The sequence below is a fragment of the Lampetra fluviatilis genome, chromosome 74 (genome assembly GCF_964198595.1).
Source record: "Lampetra fluviatilis chromosome 74, kcLamFluv1.1, whole genome shotgun sequence".
Lineage (NCBI taxonomy): Eukaryota > Metazoa > Chordata > Hyperoartia > Petromyzontiformes > Petromyzontidae > Lampetra > Lampetra fluviatilis.
In genome coordinates this window covers 3,185,578-3,207,871 of record NC_136348.1, presented here as the reverse complement: position 1 = coordinate 3,207,871, position 22,294 = coordinate 3,185,578, and the positions used below count along the sequence as shown (strand labels likewise).

Genomic DNA, 22,294 nt, shown 5'->3' with positions numbered 1-22,294 from the left:
GTGTGGGAAGGCATTTGCACAGTCATCACATCTTCAGATTCATCAGAGAGCACACACGGGCGATAAGCCATTCCTGTGCCCTGTGTGTGGGAAGACATTTGCACACGCATCAAACATGAACAGGCATCAGAAGGTCCACAATGATAGGAAACTGAAATCAAAAGCTGAAATTCAAAGTGCTGCAATGAGTCCTAAAGAAGTTTCCACCTTCGATCCCATGCAGTTGGATCCCGAGAGATGGGTGGATGTAATGGAGTGGCTCGAGAGTCAACCAGAGAGTTCGGGGTGACTGAAATATAATGTTGCATGCGGTTATACCTATTAAGCCGTATCGAGTACTTTTGTGTGTAATTTTGACCATTTTAGTTTTACAGTTTTTTTTTTAGAGTTTAATGACGTGCACATTGATGGTTTGTAATGTTATCGGATTACTTGCCGAAGTGGTGTGAAGAGCACTGGTTGTGAGAGGGTTCAATTGTCGTTAAGTGTTCCTGTTGAGCTAAAGTTGGAATGCGTCTGTAGATTGTGTTGGAAGTGTGGTCACTACGCGTCTGTACGTGCTCACTCCCGAAGCTTGGCGGTTTTTGGCAACGTCATGGGCTGCATTCACTTTAAATTCAGGACAATGGAGGGCATGTGGAACGTGTTTTTCCAGCGCTAATTCCATTTATTCAAAATAAGCGCACAATTACACACTGAGATGCACTTACATATTCACGCATGAAGCACAATTGACACATTACTTTTCGGTATGTTAATAGACATGCGGATTGTGCCTTCCAAAATTAACAATCGAATGCAAATATCCTGAAAGAAAAAGGATTGGATCCAAGGGGGGGGGAGTTATAAGGCGGCTCAGAAGCAGAGCTCAATGCCATTTAGAGAAGGAACTTGATGAGGTTGGACGCTCGACTCGTCGCTCTGCTGATCGCCCTTCAACCGCGAGACAACGCAGCCTGGCGAGCACAATTGCTGTGTCGACAGTTAGGCGACTTTGCGTCGGGAGAGTTCGTGGCGACATCTTCAGACGGGTTCCAGACATCGATATACCGTGAATCTCCAAGTAAGTGTCTATTTTCGCGGATAAACTCTTAAACGTGTTCGTCGTCAAATTAGCGGTATTTTTTTGCGTCTCGGTTAGACGCGAGTGTCGTTCTTGTTTTAGCAGTTTACAAAATCCAAAACTCAACGCTAAACATCATTGCGGCATTTGACTCGATAACACCGCTGCTGTTACTACGCTCACATGGAGCAGAAACGCTCTCCACAGCCACACGCACACGGAGACATGAAGCCATACCATTGCTCTGTGTGTGGGAAGACATTTTCACGGCCATCACATCTTCAGAGTCATCAGAGAACACACACGGGCCAGAAGCCGTTCCCGTGCCCTGTGTGTGGGAAGCCATTTGCACACTCATCAAATCTTCAGAGACACCAGAGAACACACACGGGCGAGAAGCCGTTCCTGTGCCCTGTGTGTGGGAAGACATTTGCACGGTCATCACATCTTCAGAGTCACCAGAGAACACACACGGGCGAGAAGCCATTCCTGTGCTCTGTGTGTGGGAAGACATTTGCACAGTCATCACATCTTCAGATTCATCAGAGAGCACACACGGGCGAGAAGCCATTCCTGTGCTCTGTGTGTGGGAAGGCATTTGCACAGTCATCACATCTTCAGATTCATCAGAGAGCACACACGGGCGATAAGCCATTCCTGTGCCCTGTGTGTGGGAAGACATTTGCACACGCATCAAACATGAACAGGCATCAGAAGGTCCACAATGATAGGAAACTGAAATCAAAAGCTGAAATTCAAAGTGCTGCAATGAGTCCTAAAGAAGTTTCCACCTTCGATCCCATGCAGTTGGATCCCGAGAGATGGCTGGATGTAATGGAGTGGCTCGAGAGTCAACCAGAGAGCTCGGGGTGACTGAAGAAATATTATGTCATGTGGTTATACCTATTAAGCCGTATCGAGTATTTTTGTGTGTAATTTTGAACGTTTTAGTTTTCCAGTTTTTTTTAGAGTTTCGTAACGTGCACAATGGTGGTTTGTATTGTTATCGGATTTCTTGCCGAAGTGGTGTGATGAGCACTGGTTGTGAGAGGGTTCAATTGTAGTCGTTAAGTGTCCCTGTTGAGCTAAAGTTGAAATGCGTCTGTAGGTACATCTTTACTCAACATTTTAAACGTTTTTTTTCAAGTATATAGCTTTTTTAATTGGTATTAATCGACTTTAGATAGCCGATTCCAGGATGTACATTGACGCGTTCGTTAAATATATGGCCTTGACTTCAACATAGACGCACAGTGAACAAATGTGGTGAAATCATGGAAATGATACTTTAACCCTTTGGTATTCCTGGAACGGAAATGGTTTGCATTGTACTGGAAATGTGTGAACATAGGACATAATAAATATTCCCTTCGAGTTTTGACGTAAAAATTATTGCAGATGAATAAAAACGTATTTTTAACAAATGTTTGTCCGTCTTGATTTTATAATGTTCCTAGAAAAAACATGTTAAGATAATTTCAGGTGGAGGATCTCCGTCACACAAGTGTGCCCTTAACCGGCAGAATCTTGGCTGTCTGCCCGATTAACACGTGTTCCTTGAGAAGAAAAGTCCCCGTAGTTAATCGTTCATCAACGTACCAGTCCCTAATCCCGAAGTATGTCGGGGATAAACTGTACTCATAACATGTAAACTATAATACTATACACGATAACACTAAACATTAAACGATTATAAACTAGTGTTTAAAATTATAACCATATAAATGGAGGTAAGGTATTATAATATCATTAGAAGCATTAGAATCACAGTGTGATCGTATAAGAATCTCTAATATGTATGTATAGTGTACATGCAAGGATCGGATAAAATGTATTACAATTGCAACATGGTCATAATACAATCACAATTTTCACTGCTAGATGTCATCGAATAACAAAAGACGGAATATATTTATATAAATCCACGCTCAACCCCATTATAAACTCATGAGATTATGAATCGTTACAATTATTACAACAATCACAAATTGTGAAAAAGAGAAATTCCCACACGCAAAACACCACGCTCAAGTGACGAATTCTTAAACAAACTGCAACACTCAAGGTGACAGAACTCAACAAAAAAACGCCGCAATAAAAAGAACAACATCAATTAACAAATCCTAAAAACAGACAACACACGCACGTTAGTAGCTGTTAGAAGAAGACAACACCTGAACAAATATTACGTCAGGTAATATTTGTTAGTTTTACAGTTTTTGTGAGAGTTTAATGACTTGCACAATGGTGGTTTGTAATGTTATCGGATTACTTGCCGAAGTGGCGTGATGAGCAGTGGTTGTGATATGATTCAATTCCGGACAATATTGTAGTGTTTAAGTCTTCCTGTTGAGCTAAAGTTGGAATGCATCTTTAGTTAGATCTTTTCTCAACATTTTAAACGGGTTTTTTCAAGCATATAGCTTTTTTTGGTTGGTATTAATCGACTTGAGATAACCGATTTAAGGATGTACATTGATGACGCGTTCGTTGGATATATGGCCTTGACTTCAACATAGACGCACAGTGAACAAATGTGGTGAACTAATAAGGAAATAATGGGGAATGATTCTTTAAGGCTTTGGTATTCCTGGAACGGATATGGTTTGCATTGTATTGTAACTGTTTGAACATAGGACATAATACATTCGGTTCGAGTTTTGACTTAAAAATGATTGCAGATGAATAAAAACTTTTTTTTTTTAACAAATGTGTGTCCGTTTATTTATTCATATCAACAACGTGTTTTAAGCAACTTGGCTGTCTCTCCATTAACATGTGTTCCTGGAGAGGAAAGGGCCCCATTATAAATCGATTCACAACGTTACGGTCCCTAATCATCAAGTATACAGGGAATCCTGTACGCTATGACATGTGAACTGTAACACTATAAACGATAACACGAAACATTAAAATACTATAAATTAGTTTAATTATTTATAACACCAAAAATAGAGGTACGGTATTATAATCTAATTTCAAGTATTATAATTACAATGTGATCGTATTAGAATCACACTCTGCGCATATGTATGTATAATAGTTACGGTATGAGAATGTCATTAAAAGCATTTTAATCGCTCATATGTATGTAAAGTATACGTTCAATCGAATCGGGGGACGGATATGCGAACTGTGGGGGTTTGCAGGGTTAGAATCGCATTAAAATTATTCTAGTAACAATATGTTCGTATGCGCATTTTACTGTGCTTGAATATATGTTATGTGCAAATGCGAATCGTTAGTCATAAATGCTAGGCAGGGTTAAAAATGTGCATGTTTAATCCAGTGTTAACGTTAATCCAGTGTTAGCATTATATTTAAGGACAATATTGTTAATATCAATTCGTCTGGACATGGCACGTGCCTTGTTCGTCTCGATCAACCAAAATTAGTACAATGTCGCTCATAAAGGTGTGCGAGTTCATTCACAAGCAGTGTTCGCTGATCCCCGATGACACAGACCTACACACAAACAAAGTACTCTTTTTTCTTCTTGGTTCTTTCGGTAAAGTCACGTAGAAGGGAAGTAATAAAATAATAAAAATAAAACATAATAATTATTTTATTATGTTTTAACATAATAATTATTTTATTATGTTTTATTTTTTATTATTTTATTACTTCCCTTCTACGTGTCTTTAACGAAAGAACCAATAAGATGAATCCCTGCAGTCACGAAAGCTTTAAATCGAAAAGTACTTTTTATTAAATTAACTATCACTATGGTCATATTAGAATCAGGATTGTGACTGCTAGATGAATGTTCCATCTCAATGACATCCAATAGCAATATACAATATCTGCATATGTTTCAATAAACGCACAAACTCAATATAAGCCCGTGATCATTGCAATTGTAATGACTACGGACTCAGACTGCAGAGGGTTATTTTATTTAGCATTTAACGCGGCGAAGGACCCAGGCGTCACGATATAGCAATGACGACGACGAAACAGCAACCAGCCAACACAGCCCCGAACCTCGTTCCTCCCCCTCTCTCATTCTCGGCGTGAACCTCCGCCCACACTTGGTCTCGCCTTCCCTTCTCAAACTCTCTCTATCCTGTTGTCACCACTTGTCCCTTAGTTGACGCACTGTCTTTACATTTCCCACCTCTATGACCTGTACCTGAACCCGCCATGATCGTCGCATTTGATCAACTCTGATATTGTAGACTCTCACATGTTAAGCTCTATCATAGTGAAACATAATAATATTATAACCTATGAACTACAACCTATCCATTGTAACGCTGTAAAAGAATATTACCTATTTGGTTTCACTCCCTCGTCGAGAAGGCAGCTCTCTTCCTTTTCTAAAGTTACATGCTAATTTCTCTGCATTCACTTTAAATCGATGACAAAGTTTTTCCATTTATTCAAAATAAGAGCACAATTACACACTGAGATGCACTTACATATTCATGCATGAAGCACAATGGGCACAATACCCTTCGGTATGTTAATAGACATGCGGATTGTACCTTCCAAAATTAACAATCGAATGCAAATATCCTGAAAGACAAAGGATTGGATCCGAGGGGGGGAGTTATAAGGCGGCTCAGAAGCAGAGCTCAATGCCATTTCGAGAGGGAACTTGATGAGGTTGGACGCTCGACTCGTCGCTCTGCTGATCGCCCTTCAACCGCGAGACAACGCAGCCTGGCGAGCACAATTGCTGTGTCGACAGTGAGGCGACTTTGCGTCGGGAGAGTTCGTGGCGACATCTTCAAACGGGTTCCAGACATCGATATACCGTGAATCTCCAAGTAAGTGTCTATTTTCGCGGATAAACTCTTAAACGTGTTCGTCGTCAAATTTGCGGGATTTTTTTGCGTCTCGGTTAGACGCGAGTGTCGTTCTTGTTTCAGCAGTTAACAAAATCCAAAACTCAACGTTAAACATCCTTGCGGCCGATAGCGTACTTTTGACTCAATAACACCGCTGCTGTTACTACGCTCACATGGAGCAGAGAGGCAAGAAGCCATTCAATTGCTCTGTGTGTGAGAAGTCCTTTTCACGGTCATCACATCTTAAGAGACACCAGAGAACACACACGGGCGAGAAGCCGTTCCTGTGCCCTGTGTGTGGGAAGACATTTGCTCAGTCATCACATCTTCAAATTCATCAGAGAACACACACGGGCGAGAAGCCATTCCTGTGCCCTGTGTGTGGGAAGGCATTTGCACACTCGTCATCTCTTCAAACTCATCAGAGAACACACACGGGCGAGAAGCCATTCCTGTGCCCTGTGTGTGGGAAGACATTTGCTCAGTCATCAAATCTTCAAGACCATCAGAGAACACACACGGGTGATAAGCCATTCCTGTGCCCTGTGTGTGGGAAGGCATTTGCAAAGTCATCAAATCTTCAAGACCATCAGAGAACACACACGGGTGATAAGCCATTCCTGTGCCCTGTGTGTGGGAAGGCATTTGCACAGTCGTCAAATCTTAACACGCATCAGAAGGTCCACAATGATAGGAAACTGAAATCAAAAGCTGAAGTTCAAGGTGCTGCAATGAGTCCTGAAGAATTTTCCACCTTCGATCCCATGCAGTTGGATCCCGAGAGATGGCTGGATGTAATGGAGTGGCTCGACGATCAAACCGAGAGTCAGGGATGACTGAACACATATTAATGACGTGCACAATGGTGGTTTGTAATGTTATCGGATTACTTGCCGAAGTGGCGTGATGAGCAGTGGTTGTAATATGATTCAATTCCGGACAATATTGTAGTGTTTAAGTCTTCCTGTTGAGCTAAAGTTGGAATGCATCTTTAGTTAGATCTTTTCTCAACATTTTAAACGGGTTTTTTCAAGCATATAGCTTTTTTTGGTTGGTATTAATCGACTTGAGATAACCGATTTAAGGATGTACATTGATGACGCGTTCGTTGGATATATGGCCTTGACTTCAACATAGACGCACAGTGAACAAATGTGGTGAACTAATAAGGAAATAATGGGGAATGATTCTTTAGCGCGTTGGTATTCCTGGAACGGATATGGTTTGCATTGTATTGTAACTGTTTGAACATAGGACATAATACATTCGGTTCGAGTTTTGACTTAAAAATGATTGCAGATGAATAAAAACTTTTTTTTTTTTAACAAATGTGTGTCCGTTTATTTATTCATATCAACAACGTGTTTTAAGCAACTTGGCTGTCTCCCCATTAACATGTGTTCCTGGAGAGGAAAGGGCCCCATTATAAATCGATTCACAACGTTACGGTCCCTAATCATCAAGTATACAGGGAATCCTGTACGCTATGACATGTGAACTGTAACACTATAAACGATAACACGAAACATTAAAATACTATAAATTAGTTTAATTATTTATAACACCAAAAATAGAGGTACGGTATTATAATCTAATTTCAAGTATTATAATTACAATGTGATCGTATTAGAATCACACTCTGCGCATATGTATGTATAATAGTTACGGTATGAGAATGTCATTAAAAGCATTTTAATCGCTCATATGTATGTAAAGTATACGTTCAATCGAATCGGGGGACGGATATGCGAACTGTGGGGGTTTGCAGGGTTAGAATCGCATTAAAATTATTCTAGTAACAATATGTTCGTATGCGCATTTTACTGTGCTTGAATATATGTTATGTGCAAATGCGAATCGTTAGTCATAAATGCTAGGCAGGGTTAAAAATGTGCATGTTTAATCCAGTGTTAACGTTAATCCAGTGTTAGCATTATATTTAAGGACAATATTGTTAATATCAATTCGTCTGGACATGGCACGTGCCTTGTTCGTCTCGATCAACCAAAATTAGTACAATGTCGCTCATAAAGGTGTGCGAGTTCATTCACAAGCAGTGTTCGCTGATCCCCGATGACACAGACCTACACACAAACAAAGTACTCTTTTTTCTTCTTGGTTCTTTCGGTAAAGTCACGTAGAAGGGAAGTAATAAAATAATAAAAATAAAACATAATAATTATTTTATTATGTTTTAACATAATAATTATTTTATTATGTTTTATTTTTTATTATTTTATTACTTCCCTTCTACGTGTCTTTAACGAAAGAACCAATAAGATGAATCCCTGCAGTCACGAAAGCTTTAAATCGAAAAGTACTTTTTATTAAATTAACTATCACTATGGTCATATTAGAATCAGGATTGTGACTGCTAGATGAATGTTCCATCTCAATGACATCCAATAGCAATATACAATATCTGCATATGTTTCAATAAACGCACAAACTCAATATAAGCCCGTGATCATTGCAATTGTAATGACTACGGACTCAGACTGCAGAGGGTTATTTTATTTAGCATTTAACGCGGCGAAGGACCCAGGCGTCACGATATAGCAATGACGACGACGAAACAGCAACCAGCCAACACAGCCCCGAACCTCGTTCCTCCCCCTCTCTCATTCTCGGCGTGAACCTCCGCCCACACTTGGTCTCGCCTTCCCTTCTCAAACTCTCTCTATCCTGTTGTCACCACTTGTCCCTTAGTTGACGCACTGTCTTTACATCTCCCACCTCTATGACCTGTACCTGAACCCGCCATGATCGTCGCATTTGATCAACTCTGATATTGTAGACTCTCACATGTTAAGCTCTATCATAGTGAAACATAATAATATTATAACCTATGAACTACAACCTATCCATTGTAACGCTGTAAAAGAATATTACCTATTTGGTTTCACTCCCTCGTCGAGAAGGCAGCTCTCTTCCTTTTCTAAAGTTACATGCTAATTTCTCTGCATTCACTTTAAATCGATGACAAAGTTTTTCCATTTATTCAAAATAAGAGCACAATTACACACTGAGATGCACTTACATATTCATGCATGAAGCACAATGGGCACAATACCCTTCGGTATGTTAATAGACATGCGGATTGTACCTTCCAAAATTAACAATCGAATGCAAATATCCTGAAAGACAAAGGATTGGATCCGAGGGGGGGAGTTATAAGGCGGCTCAGAAGCAGAGCTCAATGCCATTTCGAGAGGGAACTTGATGAGGTTGGACGCTCGACTCGTCGCTCTGCTGATCGCCCTTCAACCGCGAGACAACGCAGCCTGGCGAGCACAATTGCTGTGTCGACAGTGAGGCGACTTTGCGTCGGGAGAGTTCGTGGCGACATCTTCAAACGGGTTCCAGACATCGATATACCGTGAATCTCCAAGTAAGTGTCTATTTTCGCGGATAAACTCTTAAACGTGTTCGTCGTCAAATTTGCGGGATTTTTTTGCGTCTCGGTTAGACGCGAGTGTCGTTCTTGTTTCAGCAGTTAACAAAATCCAAAACTCAACGTTAAACATCCTTGCGGCCGATAGCGTACTTTTGACTCAATAACACCGCTGCTGTTACTACGCTCACATGGAGCAGAGAGGCAAGAAGCCATTCAATTGCTCTGTGTGTGAGAAGTCCTTTTCACGGTCATCACATCTTAAGAGACACCAGAGAACACACACGGGCGAGAAGCCGTTCCTGTGCCCTGTGTGTGGGAAGACATTTGCTCAGTCATCACATCTTCAAATTTATCAGAGAACACACACGGGCGAGAAGCCATTCCTGTGCCCTGTGTGTGGGAAGGCATTTGCACACTCGTCATCTCTTCAAACTCATCAGAGAACACACACGGGCGAGAAGCCATTCCTGTGCCCTGTGTGTGGGAAGGCATTTGCAAAGTCATCAAATCTTCAAGACCATCAGAGAACACACACGGGTGATAAGCCATTCCTGTGCCCTGTGTGTGGGAAGGCATTTGCAAAGTCATCAAATCTTCAAGACCATCAGAGAACACACACGGGTGATAAGCCATTCCTGTGCCCTGTGTGTGGGAAGGCATTTGCACAGTCGTCAAATCTTAACACGCATCAGAAGGTCCACAATGATAGGAAACTGAAATCAAAAGCTGAAGTTCAAGGTGCTGCAATGAGTCCTGAAGAATTTTCCACCTTCGATCCCATGCAGTTGGATCCCGAGAGATGGCTGGATGTAATGGAGTGGCTCGACGATCAAACCGAGAGTCAGGGATGACTGAACACATATTAATGACGTGCACAATGGTGGTTTGTAATGTTATCGGATTACTTGCCGAAGTGGCGTGATGAGCAGTGGTTGTAATATGATTCAATTCCGGACAATATTGTAGTGTTTAAGTCTTCCTGTTGAGCTAAAGTTGGAATGCATCTTTAGTTAGATCTTTTCTCAACATTTTAAACGGGTTTTTTCAAGCATATAGCTTTTTTTGGTTGGTATTAATCGACTTTAGATAACCGATTGAAGGATGTACATTGATGACGCGTTCGTTGGATATATGGCCTTGACTTCAACATAAACGCACAGTGAACAAATGTGGTGAACTAATAAGGAAATAATGGGGAATGATTCTTTAGCGCGTTGGTATTCCTGGAACGGATATGGTTTGCATTGTATTGTAACTGTTTGAATATAGTACATAATACATTCGGTTCGAGTTTTGACTTAAAAATGATTGCAGATGAATAAAAACGTTTTTTTAACAAATGTGTGTCCGTTTATTTATTCATATCAACAACGTGTTTTAAGCGAGTTTCAGGTGAAGGATCTTCGTCACACATCTGCCCTTAACCGGCAGCATCTTGGCTGTCTCCCCATTAACATGTGTTCCTGGAGGGGAAAGGGCCCCATTATTTATCGATTCACAACGTTACGGTCACTAATCATCAAGTATACAGGGAATCCTGTACGCTAACACTTTGGTAGTATTAGAATTACACTGAGCTAGAATGTATGTTAAATGTAGATGCACATCGGGAGTCGTAAATGCGGCCTGGGTGGTACCAGATTTATAATCGCATCAAAATTATTACAATCGCACCATGGTCGTATTAGAATCAAGCTGCCCACTGTTGGTAGAATGTTCCATCTGAATGGCACCGAATAGCACTATACAGTGTTGATATTGAGCGTGGAGCCTTCAAGCGCAACCTTGCGCATTTTGACCTGGTTCTCGACGCCCGTCCCGCGCCCATGGTAGATTCTTGTGCATTTCGGGGCGTCAAGGGTTCGCACCGAAGCCTTGAAGGATTAGGCAGGTCCCTGGCTTCTTTTGAAGAATTTGACCAGGCTCCAGGCACCGGTTGCCTTTGCACGTGGCGGAACCTTGAGGCACCCCGGGCCTCAAGCTATACATTATAACGCTATACAATAACATTATTAACTAGTGTTATAGATTAGAACAACCTACATTGAAGTGTGATATTCTAATCGCATTCGAATTATTCGAATCACTCCGTAATCCTCTTCGAATCACACTACAGTCGTAAGTATGTAACATGTATGTATGTAACATGTATGTATGTAATATTGGGTTTGTGCGATTATTTTATATATACATACTGAATATTGCTATTTCTCTGCATTCACTTTAAATCGAGGACAAAGTTTTCCATTTATTCAAAATAGGCGCACAATTACACACTGAGATGCACTTACATATTCATGCATGAAGCACAATGGGCACATTACCCTTCGGTATGTTAATATACACGCATATTGTACCTTCCAAAATTAATAATCGAATGCAAATATCCTGAAAGACAAAGGATTGGATCCTAGGGGGGGGGAGTTATAAGGCGGCTCAGAAGCAGAGCTCAATGCCATTTCGAGAGGGAACTTGATGAGGTTGGACGCTCGACTCGTCGCTCTGCTGATCGCCCTTCAACCGCGAGACAACGCAGCCTGGCGAGCACAATTGCTGTGTCGACAGTGAGGCGACTTTGCGTCGGGAGAGTTCGTGGCGACATCTTCAAACGGGTTCCAGACATCGATATACCGTGAATCTCCAAGTAAGTGTCTATTTTCGCGGATAAACTCTTAAACGTGTTCGTCGTCAAATTTGCGGGATTTTTTTGCGTCTCGGTTAGACGCGAGTGTCGTTCTTGTTTCAGCAGTTAACAAAATCCAAAACTCAACGTTAAACATCCTTGCGGCCGATAGCGTACTTTTGACTCAATAACACCGCTGCTGTTACTACGCTCACATGGAGCAGAGAGGCTCTCCACAGCCCCACGCACACGGAGGCAAGAAGCCATTCAATTGCTCTGTGTGTGAGAAGTCCTTTTCACGGTCATCACATCTTAAGAGACACCAGAGAACACACACGGGCGAGAAGCCGTTCCTGTACCCTGTGTGTGGGAAGACATTTGCTCAGTCATCACATCTTCAAATTCATCAGAGAACACACACGGGCGAGAAGCCATTCCTGTGCCCTGTGTGTGGGAAGGCATTTGCAAAGTCATCAAATCTTCAAGACCATCAGAGAACACACACGGGTGATAAGCCATTCCTGTGCCCTGTGTGTGGGAAGGCATTTGCAAAGTCATCAAATCTTCAAGACCATCAGAGAACACACACGGGTGATAAGCCATTCCTGTGCCCTGTGTGTGGGAAGGCATTTGCACAGTCGTCAAATCTTAACACGCATCAGAAGGTCCACAATGATAGGAAACTGAAATCAAAAGCTGAAGTTCAAGGTGCTGCAATGAGTCCTGAAGAATTTTCCACCTTCGATCCCATGCAGTTGGATCCCGAGAGATGGCTGGATGTAATGGAGTGGCTCGACGATCAAACCGAGAGTCAGGGATGACTGAACACATATTAATGACGTGCACAATGGTGGTTTGTAATGTTATCGGATTACTTGCCGAAGTGGCGTGATGAGCAGTGGTTGTAATATGATTCAATTCCGGACAATATTGTAGTGTTTAAGTCTTCCTGTTGAGCTAAAGTTGGAATGCATCTTTAGTTAGATCTTTTCTCAACATTTTAAACGGGTTTTTTCAAGCATATAGCTTTTTTTGGTTGGTATTAATCGACTTTAGATAACCGATTGAAGGATGTACATTGATGACGCGTTCGTTGGATATATGGCCTTGACTTCAACATAAACGCACAGTGAACAAATGTGGTGAACTAATAAGGAAATAATGGGGAATGATTCTTTAGCGCGTTGGTATTCCTGGAACGGATATGGTTTGCATTGTATTGTAACTGTTTGAATATAGTACATAATACATTCGGTTCGAGTTTTGACTTAAAAATGATTGCAGATGAATAAAAACGTTTTTTTAACAAATGTGTGTCCGTTTATTTATTCATATCAACAACGTGTTTTAAGCGAGTTTCAGGTGAAGGATCTTCGTCACACATCTGCCCTTAACCGGCAGCATCTTGGCTGTCTCCCCATTAACATGTGTTCCTGGAGGGGAAAGGGCCCCATTATTTATCGATTCACAACGTTACGGTCACTAATCATCAAGTATACAGGGAATCCTGTACGCTAACACTTTGGTAGTATTAGAATTACACTGAGCTAGAATGTATGTTAAATGTAGATGCACATCGGGAGTCGTAAATGCGGCCTGGGTGGTACCAGATTTATAATCGCATCAAAATTATTACAATCGCACCATGGTCGTATTAGAATCAAGCTGCCCACTGTTGGTAGAATGTTCCATCTGAATGGCACCGAATATCACTATACAGTGTTGATATTGAGCGTGGAGCCTTCAAGCGCAACCTTGCGCATTTTGACCTGGTTCTCGACGCCCGTCCCGCGCCCATGGTAGATTCTTGTGCATTTCGGGGCGTCAAGGGTTCGCACCGAAGCCTTGAAGGATTAGGCAGGTCCCTGGCTTCTTTTGAAGAATTTGACCAGGCTCCAGGCACCGGTTGCCTTTGCACGTGGCGGAACCTTGAGGCACCCCGGGCCTCAAGCTATACATTATAACGCTATACAATAACATTATTAACTAGTGTTATAGATTAGAACAACCTACATTGAAGTGTGATATTCTAATCGCATTCGAATTATTCGAATCACTCCGTAATCCTCTTCGAATCACACTACAGTCGTAAGTATGTAACATGTATGTATGTAACATGTATGTATGTAATATTGGGTTTGTGCGATTATTTTATATATACATACTGAATATTGCTATTTCTCTGCATTCACTTTAAATCGAGGACAAAGTTTTCCATTTATTCAAAATAGGCGCACAATTACACACTGAGATGCACTTACATATTCATGCATGAAGCACAATGGGCACATTACCCTTCGGTATGTTAATATACACGCATATTGTACCTTCCAAAATTAATAATCGAATGCAAATATCCTGAAAGACAAAGGATTGGATCCTAGGGGGGGGGAGTTATAAGGCGGCTCAGAAGCAGAGCTCAATGCCATTTCGAGAGGGAACTTGATGAGGTTGGACGCTCGACTCGTCGCTCTGCTGATCGCCCTTCAACCGCGAGACAACGCAGCCTGGCGAGCACAATTGCTGTGTCGACAGTGAGGCGACTTTGCGTCGGGAGAGTTCGTGGCGACATCTTCAAACGGGTTCCAGACATCGATATACCGTGAATCTCCAAGTAAGTGTCTATTTTCGCGGATAAACTCTTAAACGTGTTCGTCGTCAAATTTGCGGGATTTTTTTGCGTCTCGGTTAGACGCGAGTGTCGTTCTTGTTTCAGCAGTTAACAAAATCCAAAACTCAACGTTAAACATCCTTGCGGCCGATAGCGTACTTTTGACTCAATAACACCGCTGCTGTTACTACGCTCACATGGAGCAGAGAGGCTCTCCACAGCCCCACGCACACGGAGGCAAGAAGCCATTCAATTGCTCTGTGTGTGAGAAGTCCTTTTCACGGTCATCACATCTTAAGAGACACCAGAGAACACACACGGGCGAGAAGCCGTTCCTGTACCCTGTGTGTGGGAAGACATTTGCTCAGTCATCACATCTTCAAATTCATCAGAGAACACACACGGGCGAGAAGCCATTCCTGTGCCCTGTGTGTGGGAAGGCATTTGCACACTCGTCATCTCTTCAAACTCATCAGAGAACACACACGGGCGAGAAGCCATTCCTGTGCCCTGTGTGTGGGAAGACATTTGCTCAGTCATCAAATCTTCAAGACCATCAGAGAACACACACGGGTGATAAGCCATTCATGTGCCCTGTGTGTGGGAAGGCATTTGCAAAGTCATCAAATCTTCAAGACCATCAGAGAACACACACGGGTGATAAGCCATTCCTGTGCCCTGTGTGTGGGAAGGCATTTGCACAGTCGTCAAATCTTAACACGCATCAGAAGGTCCACAATGATAGGAAACTGAAATCAAAAGCTGAAGTTCAAGGTGCTGCAATGAGTCCTGAAGAATTTTCCACCTTCGATCCCATGCAGTTGGATCCCGAGAGATGGCTGGATGTAATGGAGTGGCTCGACGATCAAACCGAGAGTCAGGGATGACTGAACACATATTAATGACGTGCACAATGGTGGTTTGTAATGTTATCGGATTACTTGCCGAAGTGGCGTGATGAGCAGTGGTTGTAATATAATTCAATTCCGGACAATATTGTAGTGTTTAAGTCTTCCTGTTGAGCTAAAGTTGGAATGCATCTTTAGTTAGATCTTTTCTCAACATTTTAAACGGGTTTTTTCAAGCATATAGCTTTTTTTGGTTGGTATTAATCGACTTTAGATAACCGATTGAAGGATGTACATTGATGACGCGTTCGTTGGATATATGGCCTTGACTTCAACATAAACGCACAGTGAACAAATGTGGTGAACTAATAAGGAAATAATGGGGAATGATTCTTTAGCGCGTTGGTATTCCTGGAACGGATATGGTTTGCATTGTATTGTAACTGTTTGAACATAGTACATAATACATTCGGTTCGAGTTTTGACTTAAAAATGATTGCAGATGAATAAAAACGTTTTTTTAACAAATGTGTGTCCGTTCATTTATTCATATCAACAACGTGTTTTAAGCGAGTTTCAGGTGAAGGATCTTCGTCACACATCTGCCCTTAACCGGCAGCATCTTGGCTGTCTCCCCATTAACATGTGTTCCTGGAGGGGAAAGGGCCCCATTATTTATCGATTCACAACGTTACGGTCACTAATCATCAAGTATACAGGGAATCCTGTACGCTAACACTTTGGTAGTATTAGAATTACACTGAGCTAGAATGTATGTTAAATATAGATGCACATCGGGAGTCGTAAATGCGGCCTGGGTGGTACCAGATTTATAATCGCATCAAAATTATTACAATCGCACCATGGTCGTATTAGAATCAAGCTGCCCACTGTTGGTAGAATGTTCCATCTGAATGGCACCGAATAGCACTATACAGTGTTGATATTGGGCGTGGAGCCTTCAAGCGCAACCTTGCGCATTTTGACCTGGTTCTCGACGCCCGTCCCGCGCCCATGGTAGAATCTTGTGCATTTCGGGGCGTCAAGGGTTCGCACCGAAGCCTTGAAGGATTAGGCAGGTCCCTGGCTTCTTTTGAAGAATTTGACCAGGCTCCAGGCACCGGTTGCCTTTGCACGTGGCGGAACCTTGAAGCACCCAGGGCCTCAAGCTATACATTATAAGGCTATACAATAACATTATTAACTAGTGTTATAGATTAGAACAACCTACATTGAAGTGTGATATTCTAATCGCATTCGAATTATTCGAATCACTTCGTAATCCTCTTCGAATCACACTACAGTCGTAAGTATGTAGCATGTATGTATGTAACATGTATGTATGTAATATTGGGTTTGTGCGATTATTTTATATATACATACTGAATATTGCTATTTCTCTGCATTCACTTTAAATCGAGGACAAAGTTTTCCATTTATTCAAAATAGGCGCACAATTACACACTGAGATGCACTTACATATTCATGCATGAAGCACAATGGGCACATTGCTCTTCGGTATGTTAATAGACATGCGGATTGTGCCTTCCAAAATTAACAATCGAATGCAAATATCCTGAAAGACAAAGGATTGGATCCTAGGGGGTGAGTTATAAGGCGGCTCAGAAGCAGAGCTCAGTGCCATTTCGAGAGGAAACTTGATGAGGTTGGACGCTCGACTCGTCGCTCTGCTGATCGCCCTTCAACCGCGAGACAACGCAGCCTGGCGAGCACAATTGCTGCGTCGACAGTTAGGCGACTTTGCGTCGAGAGAGTTCGTGGCGACATCTTCAGACGTGTTACAGACATCGATATACCGTGAATCTCCAAGTAAGTGTCTATTTTCGCGGATAAACTCTTAAACGTGTTCGTCGTCACATTTACGGGATTTTTTTGCGTCTCGGGTTAGACGCGAGTGTCGTTCTTGTTTTAGCAGTTAACAAAATCCAAAACTCAACGTTAAACATCCTTGCGGCCGATAGCGTACTTTTGACTCGATAACACCGCTGCTGTTACTACGCTCACATGGAGCAGATACGCTCTCCACAGCCCCACGCACACGGAGACAAGAAGCCATTCAATTGCTCTGTGTGTGGGAAGTCCTTTTCACGACCATCACATCTTCAGAGACACCAGAGAACACACACGGGCGAGAAGCCGTTCCTGTGTTCTGTGTGTGGGAAGACATTTGCTCAGTCATCACATCTTCAGATTCATCAGAGAACACACACGGGCGAGAAGCCATTCCTGTGCCCTGTGTGTGGGAAGACATTTGCAAAGTCATCACATCTTCAGAGTCACCAGAAAACACACACGGGCGAGAAGCCATTCCTGTGCTCTGTGTGTGGGGAGGCCTTTACACGGGCATCAACTCTTCAAACTCATCAGAGAACACACACGGGCGAGAAGCCGTTCCTGTGTTCTGTGTGTGGGAAGGCATTTTCACTTTCAGCAAACTGCCAACGCCATCAGAAAACACATACGGGCGAGAAGTCATTCCTGTGCCCTGTGTGTGGTAAGACATTTGCACACTCGTCAACTCTTCAGAACCATCAGAGAACACACACGGGCGAGACGCCATTCCTGTGCCCTGTGTGTGGGAAGGCATTTGCACGGTCATCAACCATGAACAGGCATCAGAAGGTTCACAATGATAGGAAACTGAAATCAAAAGTTGAAATTCAAGGTGCTGCAATGAATTCTGAAGAAGATTCCACCTTCGATCCCATGCAGTTGGATCCCGAGAGATGGCTGGATGTAATGGAGTGGCTCGACGATCAAACCGAGAGTCAGGGATGACTGAAATATAATGTTGCATGCGGTTATACCTTTTAAGCCGTATCGAGTACTTTTGTGTGTAATTTTGACCATTTTAGTTTTACAGTTTTTGTGAGAGTTTATTGACGTGCCCAGTGGTGGTTTGTAATGTTATCGGATTACTTGCCGAAGTGGTGTGATGAGCACTGGTCGTTAAGTGTTTCTGTTGAGCTAAAGTTGGAATGCGTCTGTAGGTACATCTTTACTCAACATTTTAAACGGTTTTTTTTCAAGTATATAGCTTTTTTTGATTGGTATTAATCGACTTTAGATAGCCGGTTTTCAGGATGTACATTGATGACGCGTTCGTTGGATATATGGCCTTGACTTCAACATAGACGCACAGTAAACACATGTGGTGAACTAATAAGGAAATCATGGGGAATGAAACTTTAACGCTTTGGTATTCCTGGAACGGAAATGGTTTGCATTGTACTGGAAATGTGTGAACATAGGACATAATAAATATTCCCTTCGAGTTTTGACGTAAAAATGATTGCAGATGAATAAAAACGTATTTTTAACAAATGTTTGTCCGGTCTTTATTTTATAATGTTCCTAGCAAAAACATGTTAAGCGAGTTTCAGGTGGAGGATCTCCGTCACACAAGTGTGCCCTTAACCGGCAGCATCTTGGCTGTCTACCCGATTAACACGTGTTCCTTGAGGGGAAAGGTCCCCGTAGTTAATCGTTCATCAACGTAACAGTCCCTAATCCCGAAGTATGTCGTGGATAAACTGTACACTATAACATGTATACTGTAATAATATAAACGATAACACTAAATTATAAACTAGTGTTTATAATTGTAAACGGAGGTAAGGTATTATAATCTGATTAGAACCATTAGATTATGAATCGTTACAATTATTATAACAATCACAAATTGTGACTGAGAAATTCCCACAAGCAACACACCACGCTCACGTGACGAATTATTAAACAAACTGCAACACTCAAGGTGACAGAACTCAACAAAAAAACGCCGCAATAAAAAGAACAACATCAATGGACAAATCCTAAAAACAGACAACACACGCACGTTAGTAGCTGTTAGAAGAAGACAACACCTAGCACCTTCAACTATACACATTATATAACCAACTCGTAAATGGGGCGGTATATGACAGCCTTCGCTGCTGTCGACGGGGCCAAGCAGCGAGTGTTTAACTCCATTGTTTCAGAATCCGTGTCATCACCCGGTCACAGCGCTTTACCCAAACTACATCTCCCCAACAGGGCAGCCTTCCCTATGCTGTGTATTTTAGCAGTTATTTACGAATGCACTTGAAGATGACAATTCGTCTAGAAAAGGCAGTCGACTTGTTCTACCAACACGATTTCAAATTTCTATCCGAAAGAAGTATGAGTTCATTCATGAGTAGTATTCACTAAGCCCCGATGGCACTAACCTACACACAGTTATGATTAAACAAAGTAAACATTAGTCGCTCATCCCAGCTCAGACATGATCATAGCAATTATTTACAAATCCCGGTCGGGTCCCACGAGAACAGGGCACGTCCACAAACTCTCAAATTGTAAACTCACATTGTATACCCTAACATTATAAACTCTAACAATATAACCTTCAAACTATGAGCTATACATTGTAACGCTTTAAAATAACACTACAAACTAGTGTTATAGTAAACTATAATGTTGTGAACTCTAACAATATAAGCTAAGAGCGATACATTATAACGCTATAAAATACTATCATAAACTAGTGTTACAATGATATTCGAATCTCATTTGATATTCTTAGCTTCACACCGTGGTTCTCTAAGAATCACACTATGCTCGTGAGTATGTAACATGTCTGTATGTCATATGTCTGTATGTAAAATGTATGTATGTAATACGGACGTGCGAACCAAGGGTGGAATATGTGAAATGGAAGGTGCAGGATCAGGATGGGATTAAAATTATTTGAATAACACTTTGGTGGGATTAGGATCAAGCTGTCCACTATTGGATTAATTTTCCATCTCAATGGCATCAAATAGCAATTTTCAGTGTGAATGTTAAATATTCGCACAAACCCAATATTAGCCCGTGAAATAATGAATCGTTACTATTGTAATGACTCCGGACTCACACTGCAGACGGTTCTTTTATTTAGCCATTAACGCGGCTTAGGACCCTGGCGTCACGATATAGCAACTACGACGAGACGGCAACCAGCCTCGACACGAATCCCTGCCAACACAGCCCCGAACCTCGTTCCTCCCCCTCTCTTATTCTCGGCGTGAACCTCCGCCCACACATGGTCCCGCCTTCCCTTCTCGAACTCTATCATGTTGTCACCACTTGTCCCTTAGTTGATGCACTGTCTTTGCATCACCCACCTCTATGACCTCTACCTGACCCCGCCATGGGCGGAGCAACTTGGGGGACATACCCGTTGGCACCTGGAGGCAATACAACCATGCCCTGTCCCCCACTGCCCATGGAAGCACGTGTTCCCGCCGCCCCGTGTTATTTTCATTAGCGGATTGCGCTCTGGTGGGGAAAGGTCCTCGTTATGAATCGTGTCGCAACATTCAGGTCCAGAATACCGAAGTATACCGGGAATCACCTGTACTTAAAACATGTAAACTGATAACACTATAAACAATAACACTAAACATTAAACGACAAAAACACCTACCAACTGGTTTTATAATTTATACCACCATAAACGGAGGAACGGTATTTTAATTTCATTAGAAGTATTATAATGGAACTCTACACATGATGGTTAATTGTCCGTTCAATCGAACCGACGGTCGGATATGTGAACTGTGGGGGGTCGAGGGTAAGAATCGCATTCAAATTTTAGAATGACAATTTGGTCGTATTAGCAAATTACTGTACTTGAATGTGTGTTATGTACAAATGCAAATTGTTAGTCGTAAATGCGAGGGAGGGGTTAAGAGGTGCACGCTTAATCCAGTGTTAACATTTATTTTAGCATCATATTTAAGGACACTGTTGTTGATAAGAATTCGTCTGGACATGGCACGTGCCTTGTTCTACTCCATCAACCAAAATTAGTACAATGTCGGTCATACAAGAGTGTGATTTCATTCATGAGTAGTATTCACACAGCCCCGATGACACTAACCTACCTAAAGTTATGGTTAAACAAAGAAATTTTGAGTGACTTAATTCTCAGCTCAGACATGATCATCGCAATCATTTCCAAAGACGTGTGGGGCCCTGCGAGAGCAGGTCCCGACTACAAACAGCTGGGCGGCAGAATCGGAAGTAGCTGCGTCGCCCTCGAAATGTGATGTTGCTGCTGTTGTTGTCGCTGCTGTTGTTGCTGCTGTTGTTGCTTCTGTTGCTGTGATATACGCAGGGAGGTGGTGTTCCGTGATGGGATGACGCCTTTGATAAAACGCCTCTGATCAAACTCACCCGATTGACGCCCTTGATCGTCGCATTTGATCAACTCTGATATTGTAGACTCTCACATGTTAGGCTCTATCATAGTGAAACATAATATTATAACCTATGAACTACAACCTATCCATTGTAACGCTGTAAAAGAATATTACCTATTGGGTTTCACTCCCTCGTGGAGAAGGCCGCTTACTTCCTTTTCTAAAGTTACATGCTAATTTCTCTGCATTCACTTTAAATCGAGGACGAAGTTTTTCCATTTATTCAAAATAAGCGCACAATTACACACTGAGATGCACTTACATATTCATGCATGAAGCACAATTGGCACATTACGCTTCGGTATGTTAATAGACATGCGGATTGTGCCTTCCAAAATTAACAATCGAATGCAAATATCCTGAAAGACAAAGGATTGGATCCTAGCGGGAGTTATAAGGCAGCTCAGAAGCAGAGCTCAATGCCATTTCGAGAGGGAACTTGATAAGGTTGGACGCTCGACTCGTCGCTCTGCTGATCGACCTTCAACCGCGAAACAACGCAGCCTGGCGAGCACAATTGCTGTGTCGACAGTTACGCGACTTTGCGTCGGGAGAGTTCGTGGCGACATCTCCATATACCGTGAATCTCAAAGTAAGTGTCTATTTTCGCGGATAAACTCTTAAACGTGTCGTCACATTTACGGGATTTTTTGCCTCTCGGGTTAGACGCGAGTGTCGTTCTTATTTTAGCAGTTAACAAAATCCAAAACT

General features: G+C 42.1%; 2 protein-coding genes across 2 annotated transcripts in view; one reads left to right on the top strand and one right to left on the bottom strand.

The window, feature by feature from the left end:
* The window catches only part of LOC144953348 (uncharacterized), a gene marked incomplete at its 3' end in the record, with an annotated part of 172,854 nt that overhangs the window by 51,111 nt on the left and 99,449 nt on the right, over nt 1-22,294 (bottom strand). The window lies entirely within an intron of this gene.
* Nucleotides 1,289-22,294, top strand: part of LOC144953335 (uncharacterized) — an 89,871-nt gene continuing 68,865 nt past the window's right edge. The window contains exons 1-5 of the mRNA XM_078883897.1: nt 1,289-1,780; nt 6,048-6,536; nt 9,490-9,825; nt 14,844-15,208; nt 17,465-17,903. Coding sequence (XP_078740023.1) covers nt 1,289-1,780; nt 6,048-6,536; nt 9,490-9,825; nt 14,844-15,208; nt 17,465-17,903 — 2,121 coding nt within the window. The remainder of the gene's footprint in view (nt 1,781-6,047; nt 6,537-9,489; nt 9,826-14,843; nt 15,209-17,464; nt 17,904-22,294) is intronic.